Source organism: Pholis gunnellus (assembly GCF_910591455.1).
Source record: "Pholis gunnellus genome assembly, chromosome: 7".
Classification (NCBI taxonomy): Eukaryota; Metazoa; Chordata; class Actinopteri; order Perciformes; family Pholidae; genus Pholis; species Pholis gunnellus.
In genome coordinates this window covers 8,701,661-8,720,899 of record NC_136533.1, presented here as the reverse complement: position 1 = coordinate 8,720,899, position 19,239 = coordinate 8,701,661, and the positions used below count along the sequence as shown (strand labels likewise).

Sequence of the window (19,239 nt, the reverse complement as noted above, 5' to 3'; positions counted from 1 at the left end):
TTGAGTGTATTCATTTACATACACACATCTTAAAGACAGTTAATTTGCTGTTTTGAAGCACTGGCCACTTCATCCTTCCACTCTTAACATGGTCACATGCCTTTTTACCTGTTGGGATGGTCTGTGTGTGGTCAGGTGATTTGTTGTGTGTGGGTGATTTTATTTTAAGGCAAAACGATTAAGGAAATGTCTTTATTCTCAGTCAAATAGCTCTGTAGGGAGTCATGAAATATAAACATAGCAAATATCTTAGTAATAATGTTAAACTGTTGTGCTCCTGATCAACACTGTAGTTAAGGTTAACTGTCAACAACCTGTACAGTATTATACTTAAATATATACATTATACACTATTTGAAAACAGCCTAATTTAGCTTTGATGTCAAACTCTACCTAAAACAAACACTAATGATTGTGCTGCAAATGTAAGAAGTCAAGATTGTAAAGAATACAAAATATAAACTGTTAAAAAAACGATTTACAATAAAAAATATATTACAAAGTGAATACAGTATATACAGTACAACTGCTTGTATATTGGCATTGTTGTCACTCTAACTATTAACTGAATGATAACTTAGTGGACAAATGAAACAAAAGAACATGTCAAATCTTAAATCAATAATTATTGCTCCATATAATGTAGTATGTTTGAAATCACCATAAAATGGTAGGTTGCAGGTTTCTCCTCACATCCAGCAGTGTTTTTTATTGTTGCGTTCTTTCACAGTTTGTGTGTTATCTGACTTTTTCCAGGTCAGGCTGTAAATGTTTCGCTTGGAGAGCTCGTGAGGAAAGATTGGAGGGTCATCGTCAAAATTCCATTCTTTCCAAATGCGCTGTCTGTTGTTGTATCTGTAAGAGTAAGAAAAACATGTCAATACTTATGTTCATTGTATTTAAGAGGGTCAATGCACATTAATTGACAAGCACACAAGTCCGACATGTAAATGGACCAGACACCTTCAAAATAAAACCACAATATCGTGAGACTCAATGAGTGTAAATGTACAGTTAATGTATTTGTGCATTAGTGTCTCACCGGTAATAAAAATAGGGTAACGGGCCGATATATTCTGGACCTGCAAACGGACCAAACATGTGAGATAGTCGGGCAGGTCTCTCGACATGAGGTCACACTCATGATAAGGCAAGACCTCCAATATTCCAGCTTCTTCGCAAAAGTTTAGGAAGAGCTTCTTGTCTTTTGCCTCTTTACTTAACCTGGATGTGAGAAGAGACACAATGTTCAGACATGCAAACACAAAATATAAGGACAATCTGTGAAAGAGATATGAATTCAAACATAGAAGAGAATATATGGAAAAACACTGTTGTGGATGCCAAGAGCCAGTCAGTAAAAAAAGACCTACAACACCTGTAACCTGTTATATAGGGAAGTGAGAAACAAGAGTTTTTTGTAGTTACTTTTCCAAAGTTAACCCCTACCTCGCATTTTCTTTCAGCCGGCGGCTGTCTCTGTAGTGCATCATCCATTTCCACCTCCCCGTTCTGCTACGCTCTTGCAAGATTTCTGCCATTTCTTTCATGTTGCCTTAAAATTCATAGAAAATGTATATCATGTGTTTGACTGGCTGCTTGAATGACAAAATCTAAAAGTTGGTATTCAGTAAAAAGTGCACATACAAAGGTTGAGGTGCTCCAGCGCTGCGCTGTCGAACATTATGAAGCCGCCCCTCGTGAAGAGCTCCTGATGGGTGAGGTTCACAACATCATCTGGTTCGTCAATTCCAGCAAACTGCACACCTGGTGACGTCTTCAACTTGACCAAATGTGGGACCTGAGATAGCAGAAAGCAGTCAATTGGTAACTTTTATTAAAAAAAATAATTTCATCATATTTGCTCAAAGTATCACTATATCCTGACAGAAGTAGTACATGAGACAGATTATCTGGCTCCTCTGCCACCCACTAGTGCTCAACATAGCGTTTGCAGGATTCCACCACACCAGAAGAAGTAAAAAGCGCAGCGTTGATCAATATGAATTAAGGTTATTTTACCGTATTGCCTATTTTTTGCCTCAAATGTTTTCAGAAAGATATTTTAGCGTACTATTTAGCAGTAAAATTAGAAAGTTTGCTCCGGCTCTGGTAATATGAAGACCGGGTCATAAACTTTCTCCTTCTACAGTTAACAGTACAATAAAATGTTTCTGAAAACATTGCAGGCCAGATATGGGCGATGCAGTAACAGAATGTTGATTCATATTTGATCAGCGCTGCCTGGTTTGACTTTTTAAAATCAGAATTCCCAGCAGCTAACTGAGCCATGACCGCTGCGTTAGAGACTCCTCAGCTCCGATTGGTTGTTTTCCTTTCAATTGCCATTAGGAGCACTAGGAGGACGCAAAGGAGCCAGATTTTTGTTCCTGTCGTGTTCTTTTTCACCAGCTGATCAATTACCTCACAAATGTGCTCTGCAATGTCTTCATTCCTGAGGATGATGAGCAGAGATGAAGAACTATCCTCATCAAGGAAGAACTGGGATGGCTGTACAGCAGTGTGGCCCTCGGCCTCCAACTGTGCCTTTTTGAAAATCAAGAAAGAAATTTCCAAAATGTTAAAAGCCATTTTACATCAGCAAGTCTTACACTGCTTTAACATTACAATTAATCCTGTTTTGCTTCAAAATGTCTTGATTGCATATGCATAAACGACAATAACTGGTAAAATAAATGTAGCGATAAAAACAGATAGTCGAATATGATAATGAATATTCGGTTGTGAAAAAAAAAGCAGCACTAATGTGGGCTGTCTACCTCGCGCACTGAATGCACCACATGATAGAGTTCAAACTAATCGAACCCATGTGTTTTTAAGAAAGAATAGCCAGACATCATTTTTGGTCGATTTTGACTTGTATAATAACCCCTTTAAAACCCTCGAAAGAGAGCAGTGAAATGTTCGTAGATGCTCCGTAATGAAGTTCAGAGGCTGTGATCAGTTTGGATTCAAAGCCGTTAGGATAGATTTCAGGCAGATTTCTATCAGACCCAAGTATGGCTGAAGGCACTTTTTTTGACAAATTGTCAGAAGTTCTTTATTTGTTAAAAAGCAAGAAATACGTTTTGGGGTAAATATCAAATGCTTCTTTTCATCTCAGTGGGGTGGGTTGGTGTCTGTGTTTGATCGACAGCCACTGATACGCTGAGCCCTGGGAGGGGAACGTGAGAAAAAGTGAACTGAATGTTCAGGCGTGGTAGACATCCAAAAGTGTAAATGTTAACCTTATTTAATGTTTTTTAATAGGTCTTTATCTTCACTAAATGTGTGACAGTACTTTTGTAAGTGTAGCATTGGGCTAGCCACAGAGTAAGCTAGGACACAAGAAAGTTCTGGGATAGTGTGCAAGTACTAATTTAGACACAGTACATTAAGCCACATTTTGAGGAAGTGTGGGAACATACTGATCATTCAGATGAACAGCAGAGAAATCGCTTCTTCATCAGAGGTAGACTTAATAGTTTGAATGTTTGAATTTCCACTTGTGCGAACTTCCATCCAAGCTGACCGCAACCTCTGATCTCCATTGAGGAGCAAACAAACGTGTGCTGGCACCTTCTATACAGAAGTCAAACATTGTCAACAACTCCATTTTAGGTGGCATATCACTTTAGCTAGTTCAGAAATGCAAGTTGTTCATGGTATATCCTTGAAGAAACATAGTCAATAGAAATACTGCATTGGAAGGGTGTTGAAAAGTCATCTTACCTTGGTTTCCTCAAAGAAGGCATCATCTGACGTCACTAATATGTAGAATCTGTACTTTGTTTTACAGGATTTCTTCACAACTGAATTCAGGTTACTGCGAAAACTTTTATCCAGCTCTCTCTTCATTTGATCACAGAAGTCAAAATGGTTGCCTGGTTCAGTCTTTGGGTAACCTCTATCCATTCTGAAGTGCTTAGGTCTAGATGGGACCTTTTTGACAGCACAAACATCTTTCATCCTTGCCTTGTACAGCCTGGCACACTCTGAAGTCACACCAGAAACTCCAGCATGTTCCATTGGGTTCCCTGCTCCTTGAGAAATGTTTTGAAGACGCAAAGTCCTTTCTTCCTCTGTGGAATCTGCCAGGTCTTTCCTCTCAGACATGTCTATCTTGATTTTCTGTCCAACGAGTAACGGTGCGTCCAAATGTGTGGTCAAGTGATCCACTGAATCGTCCTGCTCCTCCAAACTGCAAAAGTGCACAGTCAAAGGACTGGTGCAGGGCAAATTCAGTTTGTCATGTGTGACCTGCTGGCTGATGGGGCCTCTCTTACTCCTTTTCATAAGATGTTTAATTTTTTCTGAGAAGATAAGGCACTCCTGCTCCATCGACGCCTCGGTAAGGTCATCTTGTATGCACCTCTGAGAAACCTGCTCCAGAAAAGAAGAAGACCTCTTACGGGGGTTGTTATAGACTGTACAAGTGAGTGAGCTTTGAGGTCCCAAGGAAAGATCGTTGTAATCTGCATGTGAAGTTGATGCATCAGAGCAGTCTTTCCGAGTCACCTGGATGCTCTTTTTAGTTGTTTGCTCAATTTTAACTAAAACTTGGTTTCCATCATCGAGCTTAGGGGAACTTTTTGCAGATTCGAAAGACTGCACAGGGAGGGATGAGGGCATCTTGTTGAGTTTTGAAATGTCTTGTGATTTACGGTCACTAACATTTGATAACCAACTGCTCTTTGAAGAAACCTCACTGGCCACTTGCTTGTCAACATTTACTCCTTCAGAAGTTCTCTTGAGACTTTCTGTGTTTTTCACCGAGAGCATGGTAGCGGGTATGGTGTATGTAACTTTGAGGTTTTTAATCTGTTTATCTTTGGAGAAATGTGACATTACAGCGTTTTCAATTAGTCTGTTTTTAGAGATGTAATCCCCTTGACTTTCATCACTCTTAGATGGTTTCACTGCCATGATAGGACGCTGACTGTATGAACGTGGTTCATGACTTAAATTTGTTTGTGATGTTTTTGTGTGTACATCTTGGTCAACATTTGGGTTAATAGCCTGCAAACTCTCAATAGTCGGAACGGATCTGTAGGTTTGACAATAATCTTGCCCTGGGGAGGTTTCCTGTATGTTATCTGTTCTTTCATAATTGTGTTGATGAACGGATGAGTCCGTTTTCTGTAGCTGCAACTTAACACCAAGTACTTCCTCTAATTTACTTTTGAAAGGTGATATAAGAAAGTGACCTGTTGATTCTGTGTTCGGTCCTTGTGAGGTAGAGGCTGGCACCACAGCTGGTGCTGTGTTGCTCATTTTCTTGTCCTTAGAGTGAAATGAGGTATGGCTTGAGGCAAAGCAAGTGGTGATGTTCTTGCTTCTGGGGTTAGTGGTTTGATCAAGAGTGCGTTTCATATCAGCTGTTTTAATCTGGATGATTTTGTCACCGAGGCTTGATTTGGAGAGGAACTTGTCTATACTTTGTAGAACTCTTAGAGTTCTTAGTTCAACATCAGGATGAGGACCATGGTGAGGTTTGGCATCACAGTTAACTGTAGACCTGTGAGGCATCTCATCTTTAATAGATGTTGAGCCTCTGCTAAGATGTTTCTGAGTCGTGTTTTTGGAGGTTTCACTACTGCTAAAGGCAGAAACACTAGTACTTCTCGGGCCAGAGGAAGTTATGTACTCATATGGTTTCTCATCCATAGTAGGGGTGGAGCATCGGTCGTCAGACTCACCTCCCAGATGGTTTGTATCATTTGCATCAATAAGTGATATTTTGCCAGCAGACAGTTCTGCCTTCTGAGTGTCCATTTGAGATGCACTGCATACTTCTGTGGGTAGGACCGTTTCAGGGTAGGTAGTTTCACTGATGAATGGTATTTCTTCCTGGCCTTGAACAACTTCTTCAACCTTGCCTTGTGAGTATGAATCATGTGGTTGTACTTTACCCTCCCCAGAGGTGTCTATTCCAATAAATGGAATTACAACCTGACTATGGATCTTTTCCAATGCCTCATTTGTTTTGTCGATCTGTTTGAGATCCATTTCTTTAGTCAGTTCCACTTCAGCTTCGCACTGAGGGGAATGAGTCTGATGAAGAAGTAGTTCTTTTTCAGTTGTGTTAACTTCTTGCTCTCCCTTAATTGATTTGGTATCCCAATCTTCATGATCATCACTACTCCGATGGAAGTTTGCCATTACTTTGTTTTGGCTTCCTGTTTCAACACCGTCATTTGTCTGGGGAATAGGCCCATCTTTGCACTTGTTATCATCAGACATGGGTAATGCTGGCTTCTGATAATGTACCTTATCTGTCAAACAAATCTCAACAGCAGGTTCATCAGAAAAAGGATCCATTTCTGATGGAGCACGAGTACACTTTCCTGAAATGGCAGGTTCATCTGTCAACACACTGCCATTTGCACACAGCTTTCTCAACTGCAAATCATGGCAGGGATCTTCTTTTTTGTCAGCTTGGGGTGGTTGCTCATCCAATGGTGGTTCTGGATTACTCTCTGTGATGCAATCTGTCTTTACAGAGTCTGGGCTATCACATATAGGTACTGGTTCATCACTTAATTCACTGTCAGTGTCCACAGGTGAAATCCAACCGTCTTTCTCATCAAGTCCGTCTTCTTTTACAATGTGATCTTCATCTTCCATCCCTTTACCTTCGTGCCCTGAACAACAATCCACATCTTCATTCACATTTTCAGCCTTGCCTGCTGAAACTGCTTTCGTCTCCTCTGGAGGTAACTGCTTCTCATTTTCCAAACCATTTCCATTGCACACTATACCCAATTCTTCGTTTCTTGGATCCTCATTTGTAGGACTCCCTTTTGGAGAAGGTTCTACATTGCCTTCTTGGTATGGCTTTTCTTTCACTTTCCAGTTTTCCCCATCTTTGGATTCAGTTTCCTCATGCTCAACTGTATGAAGCACATCACCTGCTTCTCTGTTGGAGTCTACCTCTTTATCTGTCACAGATTTGGATGAATCCCTTCCATGTTTTTGGACTAATGCAACTGCTTTCGGCTCTTCTGTAGGTAACTGCTTCTCATTTTCCAAACTATTTCCATTACACACTATACCCAATTCGTTATTTGTTGGATCTTCATTTGTATGAATCCCTTTTGGAGAAGGTTCTACATTGCTTTCTTGGTATGGCTTTTCTGTCACTTTCCAGTTTTCCCCATCATGGGATTCAGTTTCCTCATGCTCAACTGTATGAAGCACATCACCTGCTTCTCTGTTGGAGTCTACCTCTTCATCTGTCACAGATTTGGATGAATCCCTTCCATGTTTTTGGACTAATGAAACTGCTTTCGGCTCTTCTGTAGGTAACTGCTTCTCATTTTCCAAACCATTTCCATCACACACTATACCCAATTCGTCATTTGTTGGATCTTCATTTGTATGAATCCCTTTTGGAGAAGGTTCTACATTGCCTTCTTGGTATGGCTTTTCTGTCACTTTCCAGTTTTCCCCATCATGGGATTGAGTTTCATCATGCTCAACTGTATGAAGCACATCACCCGCTTCTCTGTTGGAGTCTACCTCTTCATCTGTCACAGATTTGGATGAATCCCTTCCATGTTTTTGGACTAATGAAACTGCTTTCGGCTCTTCTGTAGGTAACTGCTTCTCATTTTCCAAACTATTTGCATTGCACACTATACCCAATTCGTCATTTGTTGGATCTTCATTTGTATGAATCCCTTTTGGAGAAGGTTCTACATTGCCTTCTTGGTATGGCTTTTCTTTCACTTTCCAGTTTTCCCCATCTTTGGTTTCATTTTCATCACGCTCAACCGTATGAAGCACATCACATACTTCTCTGTTGGAGTCTACCTCTTTGTCTGTCACAGATTTGGATGAATCCATTCCATGTTTTTGGACTGAACTCATCTCTGTAGCTTCTGAATTTTCTATTCCATCCTTTATATCCGTCTTCTTATTGTTGCATCCATGTAACACAAGGCTAATTCCTGAAGCCGTTTGATTATTTTCTGGCTGAACGGATACCCTTTCCATTTCTTCTCGTACAGAAATGATTGTTCCATCACCTTTACAAGATGGTACATTGGTGTGCTCCAGACTCCCAGCTTTTTGCAATGGGGTACAAGTCCTCTTATTTTCATCGGCACTTCTGACTTCATTCATCTCATTAATGATCTCTCTGGAGTGTACCATCGCTTTGGAACGCTGAAAGCATAAAAATAAAACAGAATAAGAATTATATCAAGTACAAATATCTTTTGTTCACTAAAAACCATGACTGGTGTTTCTCTCAGTGATTTTTTTAAGGTTGAATACTGTAAATCACAATTAGAAAGGTAACCACAAATGCATTGTATTAATTTAGATATTAAAGGTATACTTCACCATTAAAATTATCATTTGATATACAAATGGCAAATTTATGGTGAAGAAGTCCTTTAAGAAGATAGTTGCCGTCTGACATGCGGGTGCATCAGTCATAAGTACCATTTTGGCATTCAATTTCCCTGCTTTTCTGTCCTCTTATCCATTTTATGTCCAGCAATCACACAGAGCCATAATACAATAAATAGGATGTATAAAGGCATCCCCTGTCAGTTGATTAAATCCCTGTAGCAATCATACAGTACATCAGCAGCATGGTATGCACAGTCCATATGGTAAATGTGTGCATCACCAGAGTGCGTCACAAAACGGACATGTTAAGACACTGCTACTGCAAACTTTAGAAGGTGGGATGGACATCCATTAGACTGCCCATTAGGGAAGGTTAAAGGAAGATGTGATTGGCCATCTCTGAAGCTCACCCTTAGGTCAACTGCAGATAATCTATTTCTGCTCAACCAGGAGTATGCATTGATGATTGAGGAGTTTGCATGGGAGCTGTGTTGTCATGGACAATAGTTCTTGGTAGGCTCTCCCATTGCCAATTGATCAATATCTATAGGCCAGAAAAGGAGTGGTATGAACCCCCTTATGAGAAGTCCAAAACAGGACATAGCCACCTTATCCGGAATATGGAAAATGGGGCTGCTTCTTGAAGCCAAGCCTCAGAGGGAAGTTTTTACAGTATTGCCTGTCAGCTGGGCCTGGCCCAATGCAACTATGCTAGCCTGAGCCAAAAAAAAGGCAGGGCCTTTTCTGTTCAGGGGTCACCAACCACAAGGAAAGGAATGGTCTAGAACATTGTTAGTTTGGGCAGCAAGCAAAGGTCTTGTCTAGTTGATCACTAACCACTGAAACCAGCAATTAGTATGTAGAATTTCACCTTTAGTGGACTATACGCAGTTGGGCACATTTCTGTGGTGGTGAATTGAACTTTTTTTTTCAGCATCCCAAGGGACATGAGGTCTGAGAGAGCCCTGTTCAAAGTCTCCATTGCAGAGACAACTGTTAAGAGCTATGGCCAAAAGGTCTGAGCAGATTTGCAGAGGGAGCTTGTGACTGCCATTCAGATGCCATAGCACTCTGCCAGAAAAACAGTGTATTTTCCAATCCATCTGACCCTAATATCTTTAATAGTTCTCTATTCGTAGCCCCTTAATTATGTAAATGATTGAATGTTTATTACTGCATGGCAAGCAAACTAATTGATCATTTATTGATCTATAATCGTCAATACCATCTCAAAATCATGACAAAAACAAATACATAATAGTTTGTCTTTAATGTAACATGAACATTAGAACCCAACCTGTTTTGCGATTGCCTCCTGTGGTCCCACGGATGACTCGAGGGTGTTTAATGTTTCACTTGCTTCTTTCCGATCAATGGACACAGAAGTCTCTTTTCTGTTGACTTGTGGATCTGGACTGACAATCTTGGCATTGGAGTTTCTCAGTGACAAGTCCAAAATCCCTAATCCTTGGTCCAACATAGAGTCATCTTTTTTGCTGAAGTCCAAAGCTTTTGAAATCAAAGTGTCTGTAATACTCGGAAAAGGAGCAAATGAATTGGCCTTGAGCTCAGACTGTGCTGGAGCAGATAGCATTCCACTGGAGATCTCCAAAGAATCACTCTCTTCTGAACATGGGTATGAGTCAACATTAAAGAACCTGTCTGTTGACCGGCTGTAGAACAGACCTATCCACATGTGGACGATGAGCCGCACTTCTTCATTGGTGTCTTGCAGGGAGAAATCCCATGGGCTATCGAAGATGTGAAATGTACAAAAATTAGCTCTTTCAGTTGAATCACATCTGAACTAAAAGTCCACTTTACCACATATTCCCATTTTTGTCAACTAGATACAAAAGTACAACACTGAAATTATGTGAAGTCTAAAATTAATTTTTTTACTATTATGTTATATTTCTTGGATAAATAAGGAATAAAATGTACATACCCATGTAAGGCTCGGACGATGGTTCTATCCTTTGAGTCATTTGTAAACTTGCTGTCTAGATTAAAGTCATAGTCTTCTTTCCATTGCTTTGTGACTTGGATAGATCCATCCTTGTCAACAAAGGTGCGGGACTGTCTGAACTTTCTTCTTCGCACCATGTGTTTTTTCAGGTATTCTGGAGTCCTGTGGTTTTGTTCACTACTGTCTTCCTGGCCAACAGAGGGGTGTAGTGTTTTAATTCCATTGCCATACATTGTCTGGTGATGTCGCAGCAGTCTGGTAGAACCACTTAAAGGGGATACCGGGAAAGGTGTACCTGGCAAACCCAACAGTAGAGAGGAAGACGGGGGCAATGAGTAAGCATGTTCTTTAGATACCAAATCAACCCATTCACTGCCTTCCACAAGAGGGTTTGGTGAAGTAGACTCAAGAGGCTGCATGGATCTAGCAGCAGGCTGTCTAAGCAGAGAATGAAGAACTGACTCTTGCTCAGGACTGGTAAGATCTTTCGAAAGGTCACAGTTCTTCAAACTTGTCTCAGTTTTTCTCTCAAGTGCTGGGTCAGGTTGTGGTGGAACCTGGTCATTACTGGCACTGAGTGCCAAGTCAGCAAGTAAGCTCAAAGCATCTGTAGATGAGCAAGCACTGTTAACTTTGTCCTTAACAGTCTTCCTGACAGAATTATCCCTAGTACACTCTTTCAATTTGAGTTTTTCACTGGCATAACAAGCTGGGGTTTGAAAATGCAACCACCCTGTGAAGACAAAACAGAGGAGAGAAAAGAGTAACAGAATGAAAAAGTAGCACATTGAAAGCATTTGAAATATACTAATGTATTACCATTAGAAAACCGGTCACCAACGTGTAAACTACGTCATTGTTTCAAACAAAGGGATTGGTTTAAAAAGCCAACAACACCACATTTGGGGGCAGATGCATAAGATAGACAAAATGCAGTACAAGCAAGAGAAGACCAAAATCAAATGAAGAACTAGCAAAGACTTAGCAAAGACTTAGCAAAGCGCAGCGATAGCATGCTAAGGACAGATGCAGAGGCGACAGATCCAAGAAAGGTGTCAGTTAGTTTTGATGTCATGCTCAATACTGAGGAGATGTTACAAACCATGCAAAACAACCATGCAAAATTTAATAAATATGACTTACATTTCTTTTTAACATATTCTGTAGAGATGCCTTGATGCTTTTTGAGCGTTTTAATCCTTCCCCTTCGCGCAAAGATTGGTGAAGGTCTGCGTAGGATTTGAGGTTGTTTGTCTAAAATGGTTTGCTCTGGTTGAGTATCCCGACCATCAGTTTTCTGTATCTTATCTGTCGTCTCTTTAGGGGTCAGACCTAATGCATATGCAAAAATAGGGTCAACTGACAGCATCTTTGAAACTTCCTTGACACACACGTTGGTGTCCTGGACACTTGTAATTGCACAATTAGTCTTCAGGTTCCCAGAGTGCGAGTCAACTTTGCCCTTCTTCAAACAGGGATCCGTGCATTGGGCAGTATCTGCCGTCGTTTCCTTTGACACAAGGAGATCAATTTTTCTCTTTCCTCGTAGAAGAACTGATTTTAATTTACTCAACAGAAATTCACCCTTTTTGGCAATCTTTCCTGGGGAGAGGGTATCAGTGCGTTTTCCTTCAACTGTTTCTGAGAGAGGAGTTGCTGTTCCATCAGTCTTTGAAAAATGCTCACCACTCTCTGAATTCAGAGTCAATGAACCACTGCAATCATCTGACGGTCCTAAAATACTGTGTTCAGGATTAACATCACTGACATGTTGAAGATGGTTCCTTCCATCCTTGGATGTTGTGGCCTCTGTTTCGCCCACTGCCGTCTCCGGAGTGGAACTGGACTCTTGCACCATTTTGTCCGAGTCATGAGCATTCACAGAGGTATCCACCAACATTTTTTCAGGACACTTTTCATCTTTTGTAGATTGAAATCCCTCCTTTAAAGACTTAATCTGATCAGAAAAATCTACAGAGCCATGAGGAACCAAGATTCTTCCACATTCGCTGATGACCGGCTTTAAGTCCCAGCGCTCAGTTTTCTTTCTCAGAGGACTAGCTTCAAAGTCCATAAAAATGGTGCTTTCCAAGCTCTGCTGTCCAGGGTCTGTTTTTTCCTCCTCTGGTACTGCTAATCCGACAGAAGCGTAGTTCACCTTTTCAGTTTTTGATGATAGTTTGCACTTTCGCATTTTTACTTTCCTCCGATCACTATTTGAAGGATGACGTAACTGTGGATGGCCTGATGATTCCTTTGCCTGGTATTCCTTCTGACTCAAGTTGTCATCCTCCACTGGTATTTTTAAACTGCGAGTTTTAATGCAAGCTTTAGATACCTTTTTCCGACTTTTGTAATGTCCCCTGCGTAGTTTCTTCCGTTTCGTTTTTGTGAGATTTGTGACCTCAGGGCAGTCCAAAACCTTTTTGGTTGTAACACTCTCATCATGCAGATAGTTTGCTCCTTCCGTTTGTAATTTGTCTGTTGAAAAACCAGAAAGCTGAAAGTCATTATGCTTTGTGGCAGACACAGTACTGATCATACTTAAACCCTCATCAGTGACAGTTTGCTCTGCCGAAGTGATGCTGACAATCAGCTCTGCAGGAAGGTCATCTGATGTCGAAGGAGTCAGGAGATTTTTTGCCCCCATGTCAGCAGCTTTGATCAGCACACTCAGATTAGATTTGCCCGTGTCTTTGGTGGCCTCTCCAGCTTGCACATCATCTGGTACAACATTTTGAGGCACAGTTTTTAAATCAACTTCTGATCCCACATTTGTTATACAAGTGTCCGCAGGTGTTTCACTGTTTACAGGAGATCTCTGGCCTGTCAACTGGTCTTCTGACTCTATGTCAACAGATTTGTCTGGTGGCCCTTCAGGAGATGACAGACAGATGTAGACATCATCATCAAGGTCTTCCATTCTCTCCTCTTGTCCAGCCGCCAGGATTTCTGAAGCCTTGGACAGTGGCAGTTGAAAAGACTCTGGTTTGCTCAGGTATGACCTGAAGCTTTGCCATGCCTTGTTGGTCCACTCCGGAGATGAGTAGAGGTGCTTGTGGGCATCTGGTACATCATACTGATCAGGAAAGATGCTGACTTCCCTCGTGGGACTTGATGCCAACCCAGGATTTATCAGTGCTGTGTAAGTCTGCATATGCTGCGCCAAGACTTCACAGAGCTCTTCACTTGGGTCAATAGTTGTTTTCTCAACCTCACCCTCTGCATAACTTAGCACTGGTAGAACATGCAGGATTTCAGATGAGATGGCAAGCTTTTTCTCCCGAAATTTAGTGTCTGTGAAAAAAAAAAAAAAAAAATCAAGAAAGTGTAACTGTTAAATCTTTGCTTTGTATTCATAAAATATCAACATATCGAATGAAAACATCCACTGTTAAACATATGCTGTAATCACCTCTCTGTATGACTTGTGAGTTTGGAAACACAAACATGCCTTGCAGGACATCAGTCACACTGGACCCAGTATCTGAAGAAAACAAAACAAAGATACTGTATGCATCTAATATGAACTTGAATCATGGTTGTTAAATATGATAGAAATCAACAGGTTTTGTTCTGAGATTGACAGCATAGTGCTCTGTCATCCTTTTCATATCTTACCATCATATGTGAGGAAATGGGTGGAGTGCAACAGGATAAGAAAACCACCATCATTCAGCTGAATAGTGAGAGCCTGTGCGTGAATGAGCATGTTTGTCAGGTAGAGTTTTTGGATGTTGGATAGCAAGTAAAATTGTACAAAATCATAATGCAGAACAATCGACAGAGAAAATTATGACCAATTTCAAAAATCAATTCATAGTTTGTCATTCTTTGATAAAAACACCAATCATTTGCTTGTAACAATTGTAAAAATGTTAGGGTTTGTCTTGTTTTCTGCATTTCATATCAGTTTAAATGGAGTTTAAAAGTTGCTCACTGTCGCATAAAACACCACTTTGGGCTCTAATTAACTGTGATGCATATTTGTGACTATTATTTTTTTTACAATTTATGGAATAAGCCCTGCAATCTCTGGCAGGATTAAAAACAGAAACTCACAAGATCTTTCTCCTTGATCTCCTGCAGAAGTAGAGAGAGTGAGTGGGTTTCTTCCACCTCAGAAGAAACCAACTCACACAGACTGCAGTACAAGCCATCCAGAAAGACTAAACAAACATAAGAAAAAGCAAAATTCATTAATGAAACGTTCAATAAATCAAAGAATTGCGTTGAGACATTCCTTGAAGATTTAACTCCAGTGTAACATGGCTGATTTTTTCAACTATTTTCTAACAGCACACCTTCACCAGAAAAGCAGGTTTCAAAAACGGCCCTTGGCACCAGCTGTCGCAGATTGAACATGGAAATGGCTTGGTCTATTTTAACCACTGGTGGCCTTAAAAAATGGAAAAACAAGACAAAGCACAGACAGGTTAGGTTATATAATCTAAATTATTGAAGACATTGAAGAATAAAAAATGAGTGCATTTTCTATGTGCACATCTTAACTTACAGTACTGCGGGGATCAAGGCCCCTGCTGTAGATCGCAGCCCAACATCATAGAACTGTGGGCCTATTTGAAGCTGGCCCCTCCACGGAAAGTATTGATGAACTAGGGGCAAAGAAAACAATTATTTAAAATAAGAAAATAAATGTATAACTTTCCTTTGTCAGTCAATGGATATTGGTACAAGAGTATTGTATTAGAATATTGCTATGTATTCATTTCAAATACATTTTTAGACAGTAGCTGTATATGAGCCATTTATTGTGCCGAACTACTTTAGGGCAGTGCTATTGTATCTCTTTTTGACGGCAATAAGTATGGAGAAACACTAGGTTTGCCATTAATTACATGTTACTTACCGAGTTTTTTCTCCTCACTGAAAAGAGAAATCAGGAAACAATTAATCAACGTGACTCAACTATTTTCAATTTGTATGAAATGCAATTTGAGTTGCTGGAGTGAGTACCTTTTCTCCTGTGGTGCTTCAAGCGTTGCTTTGGTATCCGTATATGAAAATGACACAATGGCAATAGGATAGGCAGCGCTGGGCGATTGAATTGTCACATTGCTTCCATCATCTACCAGCTCATACATGTAATACTGCGTGGACAAAACAAGACATATTTCGCTTAGCACCATGCATTTAGGCACTCAACAATATTGTGCTCACAAAGATGTGTCAACACACAGACAGAGAGGAAAGACACAAAGTATTATCACTGCATGTTTTTCCATCACCCGCTACATGCCTCTACATACCTGAGTTCTCTCAAAGGCAAGAAAAGAGCTGGTTTTGGGAGACACTGAGGGCAGCTGTTCGGACACATGGCAGTCAAACCCCACAGTGGGCGCAGTGAAGTTCTGGGTGTAGTTCTCCAAAACTTGTTTAACTCTACCCTGTTGGTAACAACAAAAGGACAATGATGTTCATACATTGTTTTCTATTAGTGAAAAAAACGTTTCACAATTTCATTATTTCAATACCTTTGACAGCCTGATGATGGCAATGTATCCAGACTTCCCATGATACCAGCGATTAAGATCCAGACAGTCAGAGTACATTGATATGTAAACACCTGAGTAAACACAGAAGACTTTCACTTAAAAATAAATACAGGAATGGCCACGAAAGAGATTCTTTTTTCAGGATATAATTAAAAAAACTAGAATAATTAACTCATAACTTCAGAGTGCCTTTCCAAACTGCCACTCTGATAGCCGCAAGGCCACACCCGGAAAGGCAAATGAGTCACGGCTGTCAAGGACACACCACACCATTACCAGTGACCTGAACCCACTGCAGCTAAAGGTGAAAGCAATGTCACATTAAGCTCTTTGTACAGTTTTTAATAAGACATAATACATACATTTCTTTACGCTCACCAACAACAGATTTTAAGATAAAAAAGAAAGTCGACAAGCAGTGAAAACTTTACTCGCACTGTTAATTCTTAAGTTTCCACACAGCAAATCAAACTTTATTGATTCCACAAGGAGAAAGGGCAATCTCCCAGCAGAACCTCTAATGGTCACCAGATGATAGGATTTTGGTGAAGATTTTATTACAATACATTCACATAGTGAGCAAAGATAAGAAACTTGACAACAGGTCGCATTCAGGTAAATTCTCTCAGGTTGCAAGTCTGAACGTCGGTGGCTGAACAAAGAGTCAAACATAAAACCTGGTTTGACAGGTTTGGTGTGTCTGCTATACTCCCCTGCTAGCAGTGTGCTGCTGACAATGTGAAGAAAGTTACGACATAATAGAAAAGAAAAAAAAAGGCTGTGTAACCTTTCAAAATGTCTCTTTCGGCCTTGGGCAACGCAGTCGTAACGCTTGAAATAAATGCGTCAGTTATGTGAAGGTATTTGAGGAAGTCTGTGATAGCAGCATTGCAATGTGCACTGGAACTTAAGCGGAGTACAGGCAAGAACAGACATGGATGTGAAGCACAACCTAACTTAACCCCGCGCAACGCTGCTACATTCAACAACATGTGACACGGTGGAGCTCTTGGTCTCGTGCGCAGATTCACACCAACATTTACAGAAAAACAAGGACTTTGGCCAAACGATTACACCTCAGAACTTCCACACTTATCACAGTGTTTTGAAGGATAATAGACAAAATATTTGAGAGGAAACATTTCAAATATGAAGTTATAAAGCAAAACATCATGGGAATTCATGTCACAGTTGAATGAGATCCACGTTACAAAGAAACAGCTACTGGGAAACAGAAAACAAATGCTGTGTCTTACCGTCTTTCTGCTTTCAACACAATTCATATCCCGTGGGCCAACATTTAGTTTCTGTTTCACGGCAGAAAGTCTTCCACTTTCATTTGTATACATTCACACAGCTTTTTAAACTTGCTTTCACTTTCAAAGGCAGGAGTCAGCCAAACTCTCAACATGGACCTTTCTTTAGCTCGATCTACGTTGCACTTTGGACGGGCTGCATGCATGAACAAAAGGTAATAACTTTAAATAAACGGCTCATTGTAATTCTTTCCGTTTTAGTCAAGTGACTAGTACGTAAATGCATGTTGTATTTTACAACAGTTTTTGTTTCCAAGTGTTTACGTGGATGTTCTCTGCATAGTAATGTGACCTGTAGGTTGGTGGTGGTGCCAACATGTCGCTGTGACCTCACTACTGGTCGACACAGCGGCCGTGTGAGAGGAGGAAAAACATAAAATCAACAATATTTACCTTTCGAGGGATCTCCCAGAGTCGTACATGTGCCGTTTCCAGTGAGCACACCAGTTTCACTCAGTGCATTTGCCTTCAAACGGACACAAATATAGCGATGTGAGCATAACCACTGGGATTTGTTTGAGCATGACTTTTCTCAGACGTGCCAGCGTTTTACCTGGTTGATATCCTCAAACAGCAAAAAGCCATAAGATTCCTTCAGCTCCTCCTCTGAATAGCCTACTTCTCGTCTCTTTTCACGGAAAGCATTGTACTGGTGTGAAAAGAAGGAAGAAGAAATGAGTTTGAAAGCTGGAAAATGTCATTTACAGGACATGTTTGAGGTTCCTCTTGCGGCATTTAAGAGCAGTTCCACCATTTCTTTACAATGTTTCTTTAACATAAAGGATATAATATACAAATGAATATAAATGAATCAAATGGGAATATTTACACCAAAAAAAGGATATCTATGACATCAAACCCTGTGCCACTAATGATTAAACATATTTAAGGTTAGCCATTACACGTAGCTTAATATTTAATGGCTAAAGATTTGCACTGACCTTTTCTTCCAGTGCTGTGTTTTTTACCAGCACAGCGGACTTATACCTGAAAGACCGTCTCGACTCCTCGTACAAGTACGCACTTTTAAGTGGGGCCAAAATACTGCTTTGAAAGACGTCAGACCGTTCTGAGACAGGTACTAAAACACCTAGAAGTACACAAAAAGTGCAATCGTTAGTATGACATGCAAGCGACACGAGAGAAATTACAGCAAATTGTTCCACGAGGAAAAAGTTTCACAGGGCTGGGACTTTTTGTACTGTGAGACACGACACGTTATCCACGCGTCATTTTCTTTAAGGCTAATCACACGAGAACAGGAGGTGGATATCTCACAAATACTTCACGTGGAAATACATATTCGATCCACATTTCTTGTTGAAAGTTACGTTACACGAGGAGGAGAGGGAAAAAAACAAAAGAGCAGACAAAAAAAGAAGCTCGTCACCTTTACTCGAGGCACCTCCATTCCCACTTTCCATTGCTGAATACTTATGACATCTGTCGTTCTCGTTTTGCCCTTCGGTGAAAACAGTTGTTCTTAAACATTACAATATAAATATGAAGTCCCGTGTGGTGCTGTAAACGGGAGAACCGTCCAAAGTAACTTGAGCTTTCGCCGCAGTTTCAACTGACATATTAATGCGACAACCAGGAAGTTACAGAAAATATGCACCCGTCCGAACACGTAGGAGGAAAAACGTCCAGTTAAATCCGCTCATTTTGGGGAATACATTCTTTTCAGTTAAAACAGATCCTCGGTCTTCTCACAGGGGTGATCAGCGCAGTATAGTCCGTTTCGAAATAGAAACAGAAACCTATCGAGGAGAAACCTCCATCTTGAAAGTCTACACCACACTGATCGTGTTGGTGGAGCTAGTCTGCGCCTGCGGTTCTCTTCTCCTCTCTGTGTGTGTGTGTGTGTGTGTGTGTGTGTGTGTTGTCCTCTATTCAGTGAATAATTAATGATTGCTAGCTATGAAACGAACCGATATTGACAAAACCCGCGTTTCTACCCGTTACGTTAACAGCCTGGCAGTGTAAGGTTATCATTTGGATTGTATAATAATTACAGGCTATGCACATTGTTTTTAGGTGTAACTCTAGAGCTCGAGGAGGAAGTTGGGATCAGTGC

General features: G+C 40.5%; 1 protein-coding gene across 2 annotated transcripts; it reads right to left on the bottom strand.

Moving 5' to 3' along the window:
- Positions 1 to 186: 186 nt before the first annotated feature.
- Positions 187 to 19,041, bottom strand: tasor2 (transcription activation suppressor family member 2). 2 transcript variants are annotated; one of them, XM_079163236.1, is made up of 22 exons: positions 18,553 to 19,041; positions 18,104 to 18,252; positions 17,716 to 17,811; positions 17,556 to 17,628; positions 15,826 to 15,917; positions 15,601 to 15,738; positions 15,308 to 15,441; positions 15,201 to 15,217; positions 14,847 to 14,946; positions 14,635 to 14,729; positions 14,393 to 14,499; positions 13,952 to 14,024; positions 13,746 to 13,817; positions 11,474 to 13,627; positions 10,310 to 11,063; positions 9,659 to 10,112; positions 3,733 to 8,169; positions 2,425 to 2,547; positions 1,648 to 1,801; positions 1,450 to 1,555; positions 1,043 to 1,224; positions 187 to 855 (listed from the first exon to the last, which is right to left on the bottom strand). In XM_079163236.1, exons 1-22 carry the CDS (start codon positions 18,584 to 18,586, stop codon positions 758 to 760), a joined length of 9,642 nt encoding a protein of 3,213 aa, XP_079019362.1. In that variant the 5' UTR covers positions 18,587 to 19,041; the 3' UTR covers positions 187 to 757. The 2 variants fall into 2 exon arrangements, with proteins under 2 accessions (XP_079019362.1, XP_079019363.1); XM_079163237.1 differs by having other exon boundaries at positions 10,310 to 10,625; positions 18,553 to 19,040.
- Positions 19,042 to 19,239: the final 198 nt, after the last annotated feature.